At 40.3% G+C, this 20,000-nt stretch overlaps 1 protein-coding gene across 2 annotated transcripts in view; it reads right to left on the reverse strand.

Moving 5' to 3' along the window:
* LOC115427736 (high-affinity choline transporter 1-like) overlaps positions 1-20,000 on the reverse strand; it is a 31,377-nt gene that overhangs the window by 1,900 nt on the left and 9,477 nt on the right. For both annotated transcript variants that reach the window (XM_030146444.1, XM_030146445.1), the window contains exons 2-7: positions 18,299-18,412; positions 17,606-17,761; positions 16,847-16,995; positions 16,581-16,724; positions 15,063-15,216; positions 14,768-14,985 (exon numbers count right to left, since the gene is read on the reverse strand). In XM_030146444.1, coding sequence (XP_030002304.1) covers positions 14,768-14,985; positions 15,063-15,216; positions 16,581-16,724; positions 16,847-16,995; positions 17,606-17,761; positions 18,299-18,412 — 935 coding nt within the window. The remainder of the gene's footprint in view (positions 1-14,767; positions 14,986-15,062; positions 15,217-16,580; positions 16,725-16,846; positions 16,996-17,605; positions 17,762-18,298; positions 18,413-20,000) is intronic.

Here is a 20,000-nt window from a genome sequence, read left to right on the forward strand (position 1 = left end):
TTCTTTTTTCCGCTCCACTAAGCGCAACAGGCATGCAGGCTAACTATACTGAGAAGCTATGCTAACCGTGGTAATAACTACAGGGTGTCCCATAAGTCTCCATACATAGGAAAAAAAACGTTTCTTGACATAAACCATTTTATTTATATAATATGCTCTATATGACTGCCATTTTGTCGGGAACACATTTCAATGCGTGTCCTCCACTGCTGAAGAACTATAAAGAAGAAATATAAAGAAATACGTTAGAACCATGGAATGTATTAGTCTCCTATGTATGGAGACTTATGGGACACCCTGTATAAACAGCAGTTGGCAGAACAGAACCATTGCTGCCACCAATGGAACCGAGCAGTCTTTCTGCCTAAGTTATAATTGGTGAAAGCTAAGTAATAACGGCACACAGGAGTTTAGCAGGTCCATCGTTTAACACGCTACAAACTCGGCGTGACTTCCTCCTCAAAGACTTAATGTATGCATACGTCACATGAAACTCATCTATTGCAGCCAACCCAGGGATTAAAGCAAAATTTTTCATCTGACTGAAAATTTTTTTCTGGTCAAAATCATTGGCCACTATTAAAAATGATGCAATACAATACTACTATAGCGTACAAGTTTATATAGTCAAATATGGCAATACTGTAAACACACTGAATGGGAGAGTGTACAGGTGTAGAAGATTAGTAACAGCGGATAGCAAAATGTCATGAGTGGTATTGGTGGGGCGTCTGGGGGTCCTCCCCCAGAAAATTTTTGAAGCTTCAGGTCAATTTTGGTGCTCTCTGGTTAATTTTAAAGGATATGAAAACCTTTGAAGCAAGTGAAAATAATAACTAGAAGAAAGCCTTACTGCAAAAAATGAGTGAAAAACTTTTTATTTAACAGTTTAGGAACTCGTAAAACATAACTCCAACTCCAACAGCACATGAATTTTAGGGAAAATGTCTGTGTAAATGTAACCCTAACCAACTACTTTTTTTCCCCCTGCTTTTTGGCACTGAAACCAAAAGTTTCAAGCTTGGTCATTCCGGATCTATTTTTACATTATTATTTTCACGCATCTCTCAATAGTTACCACTTCAGCACCTTCCTCTCCATGATGTCGTATATGCTAGCCAAAATAATCTGTACATCGTCAAACCTGCGTCCACAACCCCCTCCCACCAATATCATGTTCTCTTTTGATTGGAAGAAATTACGTCAACTGAAACAAATTATATTCCGTTACAGATCCTCTCTGAGGGTATTTAAAATACAGTGGCTTTGCAAATACCAAGGGTGTTACTCATTCATTCAATTTTATCTTCGTACTGTACCACACAGATAGAAATAAGATGCTGAACGGGCAGCACTGAACGGAAGCACTTATGCAGTCGGGCGCATAACCGCGTAAACTGTTGCAGTTTACCTCTAGTTCCTGCTGTAGGATGACAGCCCATACTGTCCATGTCTGGCCAACCAATGCCTGCACCAAACACATCGTTGTCTTTTCTTCTTTTTTGATTCCTCACAGATAATGGCACATATTACCAAAGCAGCTCGTTGGTTTTTGTTTAGCACTACCATTTTGTGGCTCACGCCAATACACAATCGTCTATGCACTTTTACGGATTCCTTGGTATTTTAACGTTGTATTTCCGGATACAACACACGAATGTGTGGTGCGTCCTGTGGTGTATGGTCCTACAGTGTGAGAAGTCAGGTCGCATACGAGCGTAGGTCCGTGCAGTGTGAGAACATGAATCGTGAACCTGACTGTACGACTGATTCGCCCAGTTTGAGATGGAGCGTAGGGCCGCGGCGCGCACAACCAGGGCCACCTTAACCTAATGGTTGGCCCTGGGGCTGAGGTAGGTGTTGTAGGCCCCCCGTCCCATCCTTCAAAACTACAAGCTCATTATAAAATATAATATTTGGTAATCTACAACAGCGAGTAGATTATAACCAAGATGGATGGAAGTTTGACTTCATGATAACAATGATAAAAAATATTATCAACGACCATCAACTGTCGAGAAAAACATTTATTTAACAGCAGCAACAGATCGAACTATAAATTCTGAGAACCGATACACCTGCACATAGGCGTAAACTCAACTGCGTGCACTTTAATAACTCTGTCTCTCGATTATGCTCTTCTCGTGCCACTTTTCTTTTGTGGGCATCGCTCTTAAATTTCTTCTTCCCCGACATTTTGTAATTGAACATGACCTCTTGACACATGGGGGCGGGGCTGGGCTTACCAATTGGGATCAAGAAGCAGCTTCAGATGTGCGTACAGTACGTATAAAAACATTGACAGGAAAACTGAAAATTACAAACTGATGTTAGTTTATATGCTTGTCAAGTCCATAAAATGATAGGCCCCTTAAGTCAGTAGGCCCCTGGGCTTCAGCCCCGGTTAGCCCGTGCATTAAGGTGGCCTTGCGCACAGCCGCACGCACGGGAAGGGCACATACACACAAACACAAACACACACACTAGTCATATACCGGCAAGAGGAGATAAGCTATGAACCCAAACATGAGGGTACATGTAGATCAGTTCTGTCTTCTTCCCTTTTTGCTGTGGTTCTTTCATAATGAAAGCTACTTGTTAGCACTAAACTAAAGTTAGCATCTGGAGGCTGAACTTCGGTAAAGCTGAACTTGTCCATCTGTTTCTGAGGCACAGAATGAGCAGCGTTTCCTTCCAAAGAGAAATAATCATCAATCTCTCCTCCTGACATAAAAATCATCTTATTATCATCACTGTTAAACCTATCAGCCCCCTGTGCGTGGCGTGCCTGTGTTAACCACCTGCAGATTCAGGACATGATCGCGGTGCCGACTGGACTCCGCGAAACACGTGGGGAAGTTATTTCAATATGACTCCCCCCCCTCCCCTCAATTTTTCCATTTGACGGAAATCCGTCGTGGTGACGGAGAACTTTAATCCCTGAGCCAACCGCAACACATGTGGTTACCATGATCACACTGCTTAAAGCTTTATGTTTGTAGATCTACACAGGAGAAAGATAAATATCACCAACAATGGGCAATTGTACGATCCAAGGAAAGCTTGCCTACCAATATGGCGTCGTCAACAGAAAACCACGTGATCATGTGACGTATGTGCAAAACCTCAATAAAGGGCTCAGTTCCTGCTGCTCTCTCTCTTCCTCAGCTCACTGACACTGGATCATCAGATTACAGCTTTGGCTGGTTGTTTTTTTTTCTTATTCTTTTACTTTTTTTTTTTTTTTTTTTATGAATAGATACCCTTTTTTTTTTTTTTTTTTTTTGCGTTCAGTCTGGTGTCCTGGTCCTCATTATGTTGTGACGCTGAGCTGGTTGTAACAGTGCCGTATTGTGTGTCTTACCAGGAGAGCAGAGATTGGCAGGCACACAGTGTTCACACAGCTGACCACTGCCTTTCTCCCCAAAATGTAAGTTTTCAAAGTAATAAATGCATTCCTTTCAGTGGTCAGCCCCACTACTCAAAAGTGTAACACACACAGCAGTACATACAGTAGTGACACAACGGTTGTGTGTGGTTTATTTTGAGATTTACCATGCTCACTGCTGTTTCTCCCACTGAATAATGTGAGAGCACTCAGTTCATTTGGAACAATTCAGGCTTACATGAACTACATGATCACCAGAGCAGTGACATCAAAGCGTGTCGTAACTCTCTTTATAGGGCTCTGATTCCAAAGACCAGAATTTGCTGTGTACACTTCATCATCAACACATATGATCAAGTATGATTAAGTCCAACTCCGTCACTGTGATATGCAGCATCTTTAACTGATTTCACAGTTTAATACAGTGGTGGCCAACATTATTAGAACACCGGAGAGATTTGAATGTATCAACTTTTATTGCCTCCATAACATGATTTAGTTCATAATGTTCATGAAACATGCAGGTGGTTGCTCTGAGCACAACAAATCAGATGAAGTGAGTCTTACTGTTTTGTCTACTTTTAACCTTAATGTTTACTTAGTGAGCAGGAAAGACACATATTTGTACATTCTTAAGAACCATAGGTATGTCCTGAGACTCTGGGTATCAACAATCACAATCAAACATGACAATGATCACACAAGGAAAACTTGGGTCTTCTGTGGAGGAACATGACTGTGTGACAATGAAATCAGCCAACCTTGGTTTTTTTTGCAGGAAAATGAACTAAATCTCCTTATGACAGCTCTATTGTATGGTCTATAGAGCATGAAGGTGACTGTTGATATTTCATTTGTTTTGTGAGTGTTTTAATGATCAATTCAAAAATATAAATAAATGAAACCTCTTAAATCTCAAGTGTTCTAATAATTTTAGCTGCCATTGTATGTCTAATAAAACAGTACACTGATTAAAATAAAAATTACAGGCCTATTGGTATATATCAGTATTTCTCAAACTGTGGGGTGGGCCCCTTAGGGAAGCGAAGGCTTGCCGGGGGGGTCATGGGTGTTTGTTTTTTTTTTTTTTTTCAGGTTACGACATGTAGCAGGTGTAACTAATGTTTTAGCGTTGGAGCACCCTGGACTCATTTTAGGGACATATACAAATCTACTGCCATGATGATCTGTCACTGGACTAGACAAAGAGTTTAGGTTTGGAGAATGGACAAGGATTTGAGTGGAAAAGAAAAATGTGCAATGTTTGTGTTTTTGCACAGTTTGTACAGTTTGTACTTTAATGTTCTGAGATGTGCAATGTAAATGGGCTTATTGCAGCCACTGATATTGTTAAAATGTTCGTCTTTGTTACCAAAATTTGTTTGTTGTTCTAAAAAAGGAACTTTATTGTCATAGTTGTAAGATAATTGCGCATTTCCTATTTTTATTTGGGAAAATATTGTCTCAGGGAACAGTCTTGTTGAGTTAATTTGTATTGTTCACACAAAACTGAGTTACTTTTAATTTGCACAACAAATAATTGAAGGAAAAGCAAAAAGTATTGTTACAGTATTGATTTTTCTTTCAATAAAAGTTATAATTGCACCACTGTTACAATGTTGTTGGGGTTGAGGGGGGGCCTGGAGATTTTTCATCCTCCAAAGGGGGCCTGACAGAAAAAGACTGAGAACCACTGGTATATATAAACATTTACTACACTCATTTATTTTGAGTAACTTGTGCATATTGAGTGATGGTTGTGAAACTCAGATGTGCTGTCAAAATAAACTTATGACCAGATGCTTTGACTTAACATGATGATGATGTTTAACTCTACAAATGACCATTATGAGCTCACCTGTTTCATCATCATTCTGCTGTTTCTCTAACCTCGTACTGTATGTGTATGTGAGCATGCAAATCCACACCCTTGGTTTGAATAATCGGCAAAGGAAGGTTTTTGCCTAAGTGTGTTCACACCTTCCTCATTCATGTGCTGGATGGAGCCCTGTGTCCCACAAAGGTTGTTTTTTACATGAATTTGCCTACAACAAATACCGATTCGTTTCAGTGAGCTCTGTACATTGATTATGAAAAAAGCAGCTAATTGAATGTAGGAGATAAGTACCTTTTTTGTGAGGTGATTCCTGTATTTCAGCTGGTGGTTCTGAAAACTGCTCTATTACAGAAGGGCCACATCAGTAAATGTATGGGGTGTGTTTTAACACTTCAGCACTTTTCATGTATAGCAGAGTTTTATACAAATGACACCAACTGAAACTTGCAAGAAACCTTGAAAACCTTGCAAGTTAAAATCAAATACTTGGTGCTCTGTGTTCTTACAACCTACCAAGGCACACTGTATGCCATGCTGGAGTAAGTTAAAAGGAAAAAAGAATTTTAAAAACAGGCCTATGAATTGATATGCCCAAGAAAGGGGTTTATTGACACAAAAGAATAAAAACACCAATATGTCTGACTAAGTCATGCAGATGCCAATTTGACTGAAGTCACTATTGCTTTGAAAATTACAGATGTGTGGAAGCCAGAGTCGGTGTGTAATAAACAGGCAGTAAGCTAAAACTCTGGTGTTTTTTGTTCAGTTTCATCTGAGTTGGTAATTTCCTGAATGAAACTGAAAAAGTGTTCAAACTGAGACACTACAATGCATCAAAAGATGATGGGATTACGTTGTGATTCTCATACATTGTCCATTATGCCATCCTTTTAGGGGCACTGTATGGTGACAGTGTCATATCAGGACTTACTCTGATATTCTCATCATTAATTGCTATGACAAACTCTTCAATAACAAAAAAAGACATTGCAATTATTTTGACAGACATTGTGTTAACAATGAGTCCCCATTTTTAATGCCAATGTTTGTATGTAAACTTTATTGGAAAAGAAAATGGCATCTTGAGAATACATGTTGAAGGCTGAGCTTCTCTGTGAATCATGATGCTTCATTTAAAATAGCATATTGAGACACACTAACCATACAATGATTCCAGTGATATATTGAAATCAAAAGCCCAGGGTAACATTTAGGGAGATGTAAGACCATCCATCACAGAATGGATCCTAACTTTCAGAATACTGTATGTTTTCATTAGAGAATAATCACATAAAAATGATAGTCATTGTGTTTTCTTAACTCCTCTTTTTCTTTTTTCTATTTTATAGCAGGTGGCATTGACCATGTATTAATGTGCATTACACCTACCATGTTTGAATGTGGACCAGGAGTTAATGTTCCCTAAACAGGCACTAATGACAGACGTGGTGTTCTTTGGCAACCACACAGGTCAGTTTGTTGTAATCTGTAATTTCACCACTAGACATCATTAAACATCCCAGGACTGAGCCTTGAATTTTTCAGCCTCTCAATGCAATGTGTGTAAATGTAGGGATAAAAAAAGGTTAATATCAATGTGTGCATTTGTTTGTGTAGGTATTCTGAAAAATTAATAAATCAAGGAAGCAGTGCTGGATTATATACCAAATAAACTGGTTTAAATTTCCCTCATGATATGAATTTCATATATATCACACAGTAGCACATCTGAAACAGCTGTACCACTTCAATACATGGCATTCTATTCTATTCTATTCTATTCTATTCTATTCTATTCTATTCTATTAAGCAACAAATTCAGTCATCTTCCAAAACACTTCATAATCCTTGAGAGTGTTAAGCAACAAATTGTATAATATTATGTAGAGATGTCGACTGGGATTGAAACTCTATGCTATGCCTGTCAACTGAGACACAAATGGCACACAACTTCAGGGCTTAGAGTAGAATGTAAGAACAAACAACTGGATAATTGAGATTTGAAGCATAGATATCACACAAGGTCTTATTTAACAGGCAAATCAAAAGTGCATTGTAATTCTCCCAGGGTCTCTTAAAGAGACTTAAAGAAAATTATATTCAGAAAATGTCAGGACACGGCAAAACTGTGGCAATGTTGTTTGTTACTTACCTCCATGGATTTCATTTCCTTATTGTCATCTCTTACTATATCCATGGCTCTTAGGCATTAGAGTTTTGAACTTGTAAATTTGTGACTGGCACCAACTTGGCAGCTGCCACCCTGTAGATCTGCACCTGCATACTTCGATAAGATGAATGCCAAACAAATGACAAAAGTGCTGACTGACCAATGTTTTCAAGATAATTATAATGTTTTAGTACATGCACACATACATAGGTTTATGTGCATTTACATCATGCCAGACAAGTAAATGTACTCAAATGTGCAGACAATGCAGGCAGCTTGTTTTAAACTATGATCAGTACTTCATCTTGAACGATAACCAACACATTTCACTTATTTTTCTTCAGTGGTGACCTAAATATGGTAAATTTTAACTACTCTTGCTTTGAGCTCATACTAACATAGCGAAGGAACATTTAATTATTTGGCTGCTTAGTATCCGGCAAAGGTTGCTACTTTTCAATCTAGGTTGAAAACATTCTCTTTTTCATTTGCCTGTGAATGAAGTTTGCAAGTTACACTCAATTCATATCACACTGTAAGTCTGTTATACCACACATTCTACTGTATATAGTATACAGTATATGTTACTGATTGGTTTACCCATTGGATCAACCTGTAGTAATCGAAGCACTTCCTGTATAGGTCTATATGAAACAAGAAAATGTTATTTCTGTGCTTTGTTTTCTTGATAAACTGTCAAAACACCAGAATGTTCCAAAAATACTTTAATAAATGTATGGATACACCATCCAACTCTACAAGAATATGTTCTTAGTTGTTTGTAACAGATGTGCTACAGTTGTATGTGTGTACGAGGAAGTCAAAAACTTCTCACACAAATGTTATAATTTAAAAATGTACAGTGCACGGCCCAGCAATCCTACAAGAGGGAATCTACAGATGAAAACACAGATTACAAAAAGTATTAGACTCTAATTGAGAATAAGTACAAAATAATTTTGTTATATTATTAAATAAACTTTTATTACGGAGGGGAGGGGAACATTGCATCCGAATGGGCTCTGTTCCATTCTGCCATTGTCGAGGTGGCTGTGGCAAGCTGCGGCCATAAGGTAGCTGTGGGGCCAGTCACAGCAGTAGTCCCCAAACCCACTGGTAGATGTCAGAGGTGAGGGGAGCTGTCAGGCTGAAGAAGGAGGCAGAGGTCGCCAAGATAGTGAAACTACTTCGTGGCGGTGGAGGAGTCCAGGGGTTGACGAGATCTGCCCTGGGTATCTTAAGGGGCTGGATGTTGTAGGGTTGTCTTGGCTGACACGCCTCTGCAACATTGTGTGGACATCGGGGGCAGTGCCTTTGGAGTGGTAAACTGGGGTGATGGTCCCCATCTTTAAGAAAGGGACCAGAGGGTGTGTTCCAACTGTAACATTCCTCAGCCTCCCTGATAAGGTCTATGCTAGGGTACTGGAGAAGAGGGTATGGTCGATAGTTGAACCACAGATCGAGGAGGAGCGATGTGGTTTTTGTCCCAGGTGTGGAACCGTGACCCACCTCTTTACCCCCGCTATGCTACTAGAGGGGCATGGGAGTTTGCCCATCCGGTCCACATGTGTTTTGTGGATTTGGAGAAGGCTTACGACCATGTCCCCAGAGTTATCCTGTGGGGGGTGCTTCAGGACTATGGGGTGGATGGTCCCTTGTTAGCGGCCATTCAGTCCCTGTACCAAAGGAGTGCGAGTCTGGTCCACGTAGCTGGCAGTAAGTTGGACTTGTTCCCAGTGAGGGTGGGCCTCCACCAAGTCTGCCGTTTGTCACCGGTTCTGTCCATAACTTGTATGGACAGAATTTCTAGGCACAGCTTGGTGGTGGAGGGGGTCAAGTTTGGTGGTGGGATGATCTCATCTCTGCTTTTGTGGACGATGTGGTCCTCTTTGCATCATCGTGCAACAACCTTCAGCTCTCGCTGGGGCAGTTCAGCTGAGTGTGAAGCAGCTGGGATGAAGATCTACACCTCAAGTCTGAGGCCATGGTCCTCAGCTGGAAAAGGGTGGAATGCCCACTCAGGGTCAGGAGGGAAATCCTACCTCAGGTGGAGGAGTTTAAGTATCTCTGGATCTTGTTCACGAGTGAGGGTAGGATGGAGCAGGAGATTGACAGGCAGATCAGGGTGGCGTATACAGTAATGCGGACGCTAAACCAGTCAGGTGTGGTAAAGAGGGAGCTAATTCAAAAGGTGAAACTCTTGATTTACGGGTCAATCTACATTCTGCCCTCACCTATGGTCTGGGTAATAACCGAAAGAACGCAGTCGCAAGTACAAGTGGCCAGAATGAGTTTCCTCCACAGGGCTCAGCCTTAGAGATAGGGTGAGGGGCTTGGACATCTGGGATGGACTCAGAGTAGAGCGCTGCCTCCTCCACATTGACAGAAGCCAGGAGGCGAACTCGGGGCCCACTGAGGATGCACTGAAGGGATTATATCTCTCAGCTGGCCTAGGAACACCTCAGGATTCCCCCGGAAGAGCTGGCGGAAGTGGCTGGGGAGAGGACTGTCTGGGCTTCTCTGCTAAGGCTGCTGCCCCTGCGATTTGGACCAGATAAGCCGAAGATGACGCGTACGAGTAACTTATACATTTGTCTGAGAACTTTTTGACTCTCCGTCATGTGAATAAGTAGGGTTATCAACAGTAATTTAGCAGTAATAACAGTGTATAAGTAGTATGATGTTATCTGCAACTTCTCTTAAGACTTGAAGCATTCTTAGGTGTTGTGAGAGCAGAGCACATGCAATCTGCTCTCCCTGTGCATTAAACATGAAAATTCCAGACCAAGGTGGCAGACAGATATTAAAGCTAACTTACCTTGTTCACCTGTGTTCTTTAGAATAATGTATGTGCATTCATCAGTGCTATGTATTTGACAATCTTTGTTCATGAGTTATTTTAATACATGTCTCCTGCCACTTACAGCTTCCTGAGAGTTCCTCTTTCCTGTTTCTAAACCTACTGAGAGAAAAATGTCGCTCACAGGGAATTTTACGACCACAAAAAGGGCAAATGAGGAATTACCAATACATATACAAAGAACAAGATTTTACATGCAACATTCTACACAGAAAAAGTAATACCATTCAAACTGCCAGTGCCTTAAGTTTATAAGTGAGAAAATATCCACCACTTCACCGCATATGTAAGACTGCATATTTGATTATGTTATAGTTTCAGTGAGCCTTAAATAAGCACATTTTAAAATATGAGAAAGAACAGTTCTAAACCCCTGTAAAAGTACCTGCTATGACTATAGTTCTGTAAAATTAACAAATTAGTTTGTTGATTAATATTAATTAAACAAATGATCATGAAACTGTATTCAAAACACTTGTCTCCCAGTGATTTCCTCTTTCAGCCCAACTGATTTGTCAACATTGTTCCAGTTTCGGTCTGCTCTTCAGGGTTCTCCTCTTCCTCCTCTGTTCTCTTATTAACATCATTTCTTCTTAATAACAGTCTCTGTGGCACTTTGTTGGTTTTCACTTTGAAAACATCCCACCTTTCAGGAATCAGTCCTGTGTTAAACAGCAGTGAAGCCAAGTATGAGATCAAAAAAGTGGTGAATATGGTGGACAGCATGCAGATCGTCTGAATGGGAGCACGCTGGACATACACGCCATCCTCACTAGTGCACCCTGGGAAATGGAGGATAACAGGCAAACGAGCGATGGCTCCCCACTCAGTACTCTCAACAACATTCCAACCAACAAACCCATGACGGCGCCGTAACCATTGGACATTTTAAAGAAGAGGACGCAGATCAGTTGTGGGAATATGATAGTGTAGGTTATGCCTGAGCCCAGGATCCAGAAAACCATGATGCTGTGGCTCACAAAGCTGAGTGATGTGCCACTCACACCCACTAACACCACAGTGATACGGATCACCCACTGGAGCTCCCCGTCTGATGCCTGGAGAGATGGAAGTCAGAGAAAACATATATGTTTTTTAAATCAATCTAATTTTATCATAGGCAAAAAAAAAGTCTCAAACAGCTGCACATGATTTGTGGTCACATCATGTGGCACAAGAATGTGTTCTGAGTTGGAATATGGAATATTCATATGGAATGGGATGGTTGTACCAGAAATATCACTCCTGCTGATGGTGTTAAGCTAATTATCAGGCAAGCTGGTCACATTTTGTCTGAGATGCTACAGTTTTCATCTAATACAAATCAGATAATGTGTTCTGAAGTTGTGTAACTACTAAAAATAGTCTTAGGTAGAAAATGCCCTTTTTAATCCTATTGTGTTGTGAAAATTATGTTAAGCATTCTTAGTTGTGAGGGTAGAGCACAGGTCACTTTGTTCTTTCCTAAGGGACATAAAGTTTCCAAACCAAGACTGCAAACACGTTTTACCCAAACTATCTCCTACTGTCTTCTTAGGAAGGTATGTATGTGTGTCTGTGATTGTGGTTTCCCTAAAGGGATATTTACAGGAGTCAAGGTTTATCCTTGTCTATGTCAATATTTATGTCTCATAAAGACCTTTACGCAAAATAAAATTTGCAAAATATGAGATAAGTTAAATATAAAATGTGTAACGCAAGAAAAATAAAAGAAAAAGGGCTTTGAATGTCACGGTCTGTTCCTGCGTGGCCGCTGAGCCCTCCCTCTACAATCAGATTTGCCGGCTGCGTGTTGCACAGCTTCAGCACCTTAGCATTAAGAGCCCATATAAGGGGCTCCTCTGTGGCTGGGCAGTGCCAGATCACTACACCTCATACCTCTCCACATCACAGACTCTCACCACCCTGATCCCATCACCTTGCAGACTCTGCAGATTCCACCCTCTGGTTTTATTTGTTACACATATTTTTGTTTTCTGTGAATAAATGTGACAGGTTAAAATGCCTTGGCGCATTATTTCTTTTTAAAATGTTTTTCATAGGTCATCAATGTTTATTTGTTCTCAGGTGTTACTGTAGATTTATGTGTATTGTTGCTGAAGTGCAAAGGTACTGTGTAATTATATTTATATTTAATTAACTAGAAGCACTCGGAGAGCGCAGACCTCCGCCAAGGCTGATCAGTGCCCCCCCCCCCCCCCCGTGGGCCCCCCCACGCCAAGGAGGTTATGTTTTTGCCAGGGTTTGTTTGTCTGTTTGTCTGTCCATTAGTGTGCAACATAACTCAAAAAGTTATGGACAGATTTTGATGAATTAAATTTTGGTGGTGATCGGGGGTGGTGGGGCCCACGGGGGGGGCTACTGATCAGCCTTGGTGGAGGTCTGCGCCCCCCCCGTGGGCCCCCCCCACCCCCGATCACCACCAAAATTTAATCATTTCTTCCTTATCCCATTTCCAACAAACCCTGAAAATTTCATCAAAATCTGTCCATAACTTTTTGAGTTATGTTGCACACTAACGGACAGACAAACAGACAAACAAACCCTGGCAAAACATAACCTCCTTGGCGGAGGTAATGATGAAATATATAGGTTTATATAAATTTAATTTTACATTTAAAACTGTAGTAATTAAAATCGTTACATATCACTGTGTCAATAAACAACTTCCAATCTGACTCAGCGGATCTACTGTGTGGTGTGCCCCAAGGCTCTGTCCTGGGACCAGTCCTATTCTTACTCTGTCCTCCCACTTGGCCACATTATCCAACAGTATAGTGATGTCTCCTATCATCTATTCGCGGATGACATCCAGATATACTGCTCCTTTAACTCCTCTGAGCCCCACAAACTGAGTTCCTTAATCAACTGCTTGTCAGAGCTGAAGCAGTGGCTAAATGATAACAGCCTCCAGCTGAACTCCAGCAAAACAGAGACGCTCATCATTGCCCCGGATAGTGCAATCCCAGGGATCAAACATCACCTTGGAGACCTGAGTTCCTCGGTAAAGACAAAACTGAGGAATCTGGGTGTCATCTTTGACCAGGACATGTCTTTAGAATTCTACTCCAAACACCTAGTCAAAAACTGTTTCTTCCACCTACGCAACATCTCCAAACTCAGATCTATGGTGTCCACAAATGAGCTCGAGATGATCGTTCACACTTTCGTATCTTCTCGCTTAGACTACTGCAACAGCCTGTTTACATGCTTAAACAAGAAGGAGCTGGCCCGTCTACAGTTGTCCAGAACTCTGCTGCCAGGCTCCTGACCCGCACAAACAGGAGAACCCACATCACTCCCATCCTTAAATCTCTCCACTGGCTCCCTGTTCTATATCGTCTTCATTTCAAAATTCTTGTGCTAACTTTCCGGGCCCTACATGGCCAGGCCCCTGCATACATTGCTTCCCTGATCCAGCCCTACAGCTCGACTCGTAGCTTGAGGTCTTCAGGACAGCACCTGCTGATGGTTCCACGGACCTGTTTTAGCACACGCGGTGACAGGTCTTTTAAAGCTGTGGCACCACGTCTATGGAATGACCTGCCTCTACACCTACGATCCATGGACTCTTTAGAGAGCTTTAAGAAACACCTCAAAACCCTCCTGTTCAAAAGGCTTTTTAGTCTCCCACCTGACCCAGGACCACCACAGACTGATTACACTCTATGTATTCATCATAACGTACTCCATGTGTCACCCCCCCCCCAGTCTCTCTATATCTCTATCGCTCTCTCTTTTCTCCTCCTTTACTCTCTCTCTCTCTCTTTAACCCCAACTGGTCAAGGCAGACAGCCATCCTTCAGGAGTCTGGGTCTGCTCGAGGTTTCTGCCGTTAAAGGGAAGTTTTTCCTCGCCACTGTCACCAATCACAAGTGTTTGCTCCTGAAGGATTCTGTTGGGTCTCTGTAAACTTAATTTGATTCTGATTTGAATTGATAAAGCACTTTGTGACTCTGTCTGTGAAAAGTGCTCTATAAATAAAATTTACTTTACTTACTTTACTTATATTTTGTTGTGTAACGATGTTGTCCAGGGTGTACCCCGCCTTCGCCCCTATGTAGCTGGGATAGGCTCCAAGCGACCCCCGTGACCCGAGTGAGGATAAAGCGGGTTCAGATAATGAATGAACATATTTTGTTTAAAAATTAAATGCATTTAGAAAAGGTTTTGTTTAAAACAAGTAAAATGCAGTTTGTTAGATGTTTCGTGCCTGATTGATTCATGTTGTCAGAAAGGAAGTAGTTGTGCGCATGTGCACCGTGGAGGTGAGTGTTGTAATGGCGGCTGTTGAATAAACACCGTACGAGTGAGGAAAACGCAGCGAGTTCGTTGTTATTTCAACACCACATACAACGCAGCCATCTCCCTCGAACGTCCGGGCGGAGAGTGCAACATAAACAATGTTACGCCCTTCAGCACCGTGCCCGTGAGTCCATTCATTCACTTCCTTATGACATGGAAGTCCAAAGAAAAATAAGAACAAAATTCTGTGCATTTTTGGCCTCTTACATTTTTCCTCAGGATGTTCTTATAGACATTGGTAGAGAAGATGGAGGCAGCTGATAACAGAAATGAGTCTGTTGATGACATCACAGCAGCAGCTACTGCTCCAATACCAAAGATGGAGATATAATTTGGTGTGAGATACTGTAAAGCAATGGGCAGAACCTGGCCTGTTTCTCCACGGTCATAAGGAGATGGAGAGCCATACGAGGTCATGTTCCAGTCTGAAAGCAATACAAAACAATATGACACACTGACATAGCTGTTCATGATGATCTTACTATTATCATATATGCTCTACCTGTTGATGCTGCGACTGCTCCAATCAAAACAGATGGGACTCCCATTATGAAGACGATGGGAGCTGCAATGAAGCAGATGATCCTGGCTGTGGCCGATGAGGAGGCTGACAGGGTCCTCTGATGGAAATCCTGACAACCCAGGTGACCAAGAGTCTAAGACAGAAAGAAATCACTGAGCTGACTTCCAGGGACCTTACATTTAAGGTTTTCTTCTCATTAAAGGTCGAATGTGTGATATCAGTTGTGTCAAACATGCATGAATGAGTGCATTTGTGTGAAGAAAAGAAGGACAAAGGTCAGATGTTGGATGTGATGTGTACAGCTCTGCCTGGAAAACAGTTAGTGAGAGACCCATCCCCCTCCAGAAGAAAGGGGCTCCTCTCAGTTAACAGTAACAATCACAACAGTTTGCAACAGAAAATATTTACCCATTACCCACTTTGATTTCATCATACTCACAGATACTTTTATAACCAGTTACACACCAATAAACTTGACCCAGCTCCTCTGCACCTCCTCTGGTGCCTGGAGTAGCAATTTAAGGAGCAGGTTATGAAGACAGAGGGAGTACGTTATCAAGTGCACGGGCCCTTGATGAAGCATCTGCCACAATGTCCTCGGTGCTTCTAATGCATAGGTGTCAAACTCATTTTAGTTTAGGAGCCACATACAGCACAATTTGATCTCAAGCAGGCTGGATTAGAAAAATAATAATATAATAACTTATGAATAATGAGAACTTCAAATTCTTTTCTTTGTTTCAGTGCAAAGAAGTAAAATTACATTATGAAAATGTTTACATTTATGATCTATCCTTTCACAGAAAAAGCAAATAACCTGAAAAATGTGAAAATTGTCAAGAAAAATAAGTGAGTAAGTAATAATTATGCCTGAACTTATCATTTACTCATGTGCATTATAGATCACAGTGGATCTACAAAGGCACAAAACATGTAATAGCAGGCATAATATTCTTAAACTTTTGGAGTTTGGAACTAAAATGAGTTTAAATGAACAAAACGGCCATCCATCACTACTCCACAGAACCATACCCAACAACCACCGAAGATAACCGTGAGGCTTTTATACCACTGCTCCCTCTCAAGTGGTGGCAGATGTACCAACTAGAACAGGAGGAACTACTTACACACACATTTCTGGGTGTATGTGTGTAAAGAAAAACGGACAAAAGGATGGTGCTGGTCATTGATGCTGCAGTGAGATGAGAGAGCAGAGCCAAGTAATGACAAGAGCCAGAGTCAGATCCAGAACCATAGAGAGAACAGGAATATCACACCACCTCAATAGACATATACACACATACACACAGACATACATTTACATACTTACATATGTGTTTACATCTTTCAATAATAAAAGAAAATCCCCAAAGTTCAACAGTGTTTTTCAAAGAATGCCCATGTTCTTGTGTGCAGTTGTATTTGTATTCAAGATAGTGGGCTATGATTACGTATTTGTATCAACATACCTACTTGATTACTGCATGTGGTCCTTACCAATAACAAGAAATTATCAATCCACCTCCATGCCCTGTCACTGTCCACTGTACCGACCCAAGGGGCCTGGTAGGTGAAATTAAAGGCAGACTTTGTGATATCAACTGAATGTGGATTCATCAGGATGAATGGGACACACAACCACTGCAGGAAAACAAAACAGAATACACATTTTTGCTATGCATACTTTTACCCTTATTAACCAGCCACTCCCTTCAAGATTATTACAGAGCAAGACTTAATAAGATCAAAGTCATTGAACCTACCAAGCTAAAGAATATGAGAATTAACTGTATAACATCTGTGTAGGCCACAGAATAGAGGCCTCCGAGGAGTGTGTAGATGATGGCGACTGCAGCAGAGATCCAAATGCAAATAGTATAAGACAAATCCAGGATGACACTCATTGTTGTACCTACAGCACAGAAGAAAGTCACACAAATGTCATTTTAAAGACTCTACAGTGCAAATTTAAAATAACACTTTTAACACCCTCACAGTTAAAATCAACAGTCACCCGGTGTTTATATGAGAACCACTACTGAAGAGTTCAAATCAACTCCATGGTCGTTAATATGTAACTCCTTACTGTTTAATGCTCTTAACTCTTAACTGCTCTTCCTGTTCACCACTGGAGGACCAAGATGACATTCAGGTTAGGATGAGGGTTTTCTTGTCTACTGTAACACTTTCCTATATCATAAAAGGTGGTGCTGCTCATACAATGAATTTAACTCTCTATTAACAGAGAGCTAATCTTATTACCTGTACTTAAAGGCATGTCCCCATAACATTAAACAATGAGACTGTGGAATTAGCCCTGCCCATAAACCTTTTTAACACCACAGGAGTGTGAAAATGTCACCCAAATCAACACTCATCCACACAACTCTACAAAATTAAGACTACTTGATTTTCTGTGTATATGCAGAAACCTCACTCACATTTATCTTTGTAAAGGAATGTCCCCTCAGTTTATCATGACAGTTGTGACTTCAGTCAAAAACTGGAAGAAGTGTCATTACCTAAGCCGATAAGAGTTGCTGTTACCCAGAACATGTCAGAGATCACCAGTCCCATCGACAGAAACCCACTGATTACATTTCCATACTTGATCTGGAATGGGTCCATCATCGTCATGTATTTTCTGTCTCTCATTGTCTTTGCGAAGAAAACTCCACCTTGATGAAGTAAATGATAGAGAAACAGGTTTGTGTCTCTTCATAGCAGTGATATTTCATGAATTCCATCTACACAAAACTGACATTTAGTTTCCTATCATAGAATTAAAAAAAAAAAAAAACCCTCAAATCTTATTTCTTAATTCATTTAAATATTTATTTGACTGAAGAAAAGTATAAAGTTTAAAGATTTTCAGTGTTTTCACTGATCTACTTTGCATTTGAAAAATAACTCCATCAGTTGTTGTGCTTTTGAAAGTGGAATTTTTGCCCATTTTTGGTGTGAACAAGAATTTAGATGCTTCTCAGTCTGGTCATTTGTGTCTGATTCTCCTCTTCTTAATGTCTATACATTTTCAGTAAGACACAAATGCTGATCCTCTGCAGCTGATGCTCATTAAAAAAAAAAAAACTTTTGAAACCGTATACAAGTCATTGTGGAATAGACTCAATTTTAAATTGAACTGATGACAAGTCTATATTTTCATAAGTCAAGTAGATCCATAGATAATAATTAGATAGATAGTTTGTCCTTACCAACAATGAAAGTCAGGGGTGATGTTACTATTAAAACAGCCCAGGTCAGTCCCATGGTCGGGTCATAAACTGCCTCTGACAGACCAACAATGTAGCCTCCTCCAACAAATGTTGCTAAAGCGTTAGACATACACAGCTGGGTTAGTGTGACAGATGGGTGATTTATCACTGCCTTCACAATTAATGTAAGTTTTCAAAGAAAAAAAGAAAGACTGACAGAAATTAACTCCAACTGCAATGTCTCCACTTAAACTGGTAACCTTTTTTCTAAAGACTAATTTGTTGAGCCACGTAGGTGTTACAGAATGGGGTCTTGTTTTCCTCGCTCAACTCACTACCTTCAGCAGTCACGATGACTCTCCACACTTAAAACACCATGTGTTTAAGGGCGATGTAAGTCATGATGAAACCGTCACGGATTTTCCTGGCTCCAGGTCCAAACAAATCCGAGATGAATCCAAAATGAGATGAGGAAATAGACCACAGCTGTTAATGACTACAGAACTAACATGGTTCAACTCAAGAGTTCAAACCCTTTTTCATCTGCTCCAGCACTTTAGAAAAGTGGTTTGTGATGGTAAAAAATAGTCACCAGCTCAGCTATTCACATTGTAGGTTGCACGTGTCAATAATCATGTTATGGCATGTGTTCCTAATGTCTTGCAGCCCTAATATATATATATATATATATATATATATATATATATATATATATATATATATATATATATATATATATATATATATAAATAAATTTACAATGAACATTTAGTTGTTTTTTCTCAGCAGGCACTACATCAATTGTTCTGAAACCAAACATATATTGATGTCATAATCATACCTAACACTATTATCCATACCTTTTCAGAAACTTTTGCCCATATGAGTAATCAGGAAAGCAAACGTCAGAGTGTGTCATTTGCTGAATGCACTCGTCACACCAAAGGAGATTGCAAAAATAGTTGGAGTGTCCATAAAGACTGTTTATAATGTAAAGAAGAGAATGACTATGAGCAAAACTATTACGAGAAAGTCTGGAAGATACTATTAAAGAAGAATGGGAGAAGTTGTCACCCAAATATTTGAGGAACACTTGCGCAAGTTTCAGGAAGCATGTGAAGACAGTTATTGAGAAAGAAGGACACATACAGGGTGGGGAAGCAAAATCTACAATATTTTGAGGCAGGGATTGAAAGACAGTGTATGACCAATTAGTTTATTGAAAGTCATGAGAATTTATTTGCCACAAGAAAATTTACATATTAGAAAATGTTTTTATTCTATGTGTCCTCCTTTCTCAATTGGTACCTGTTAGCCTCTTCTACCATGAAATAACGAAATAAATTAATTCGTTATCACGAGATAACAAACTTTGTTATCTCGTGATAATGAATTAATTAAGTCATTATCACGAGATAACGAACTTTGATATCTTGTGATAACGAATTAATTAAGTCGTTATCACGAGAAAACGAACTTTGTTATCTCGAGATAACGAGTTAATTAAGTCGTTATCACGAGATAACGACCATAAAATTATGTATTAGCCATGGCCGTTCTCGGCTTCCGTATTATGGACACTCCAACTATTTTTGAAATCTCCTTTGGTGTGACGAGTGCATTCAGCAAATGACACACTCTCTGACGTTTGCTTTCCTGATTACTCATATGGGCAAAAGTTTCTGAAAAGGTATGGATAATA

Source organism: Sphaeramia orbicularis, chromosome 10 (genome assembly GCF_902148855.1).
Source record: "Sphaeramia orbicularis chromosome 10, fSphaOr1.1, whole genome shotgun sequence".
Lineage (NCBI taxonomy): Eukaryota > Metazoa > Chordata > Actinopteri > Kurtiformes > Apogonidae > Sphaeramia > Sphaeramia orbicularis.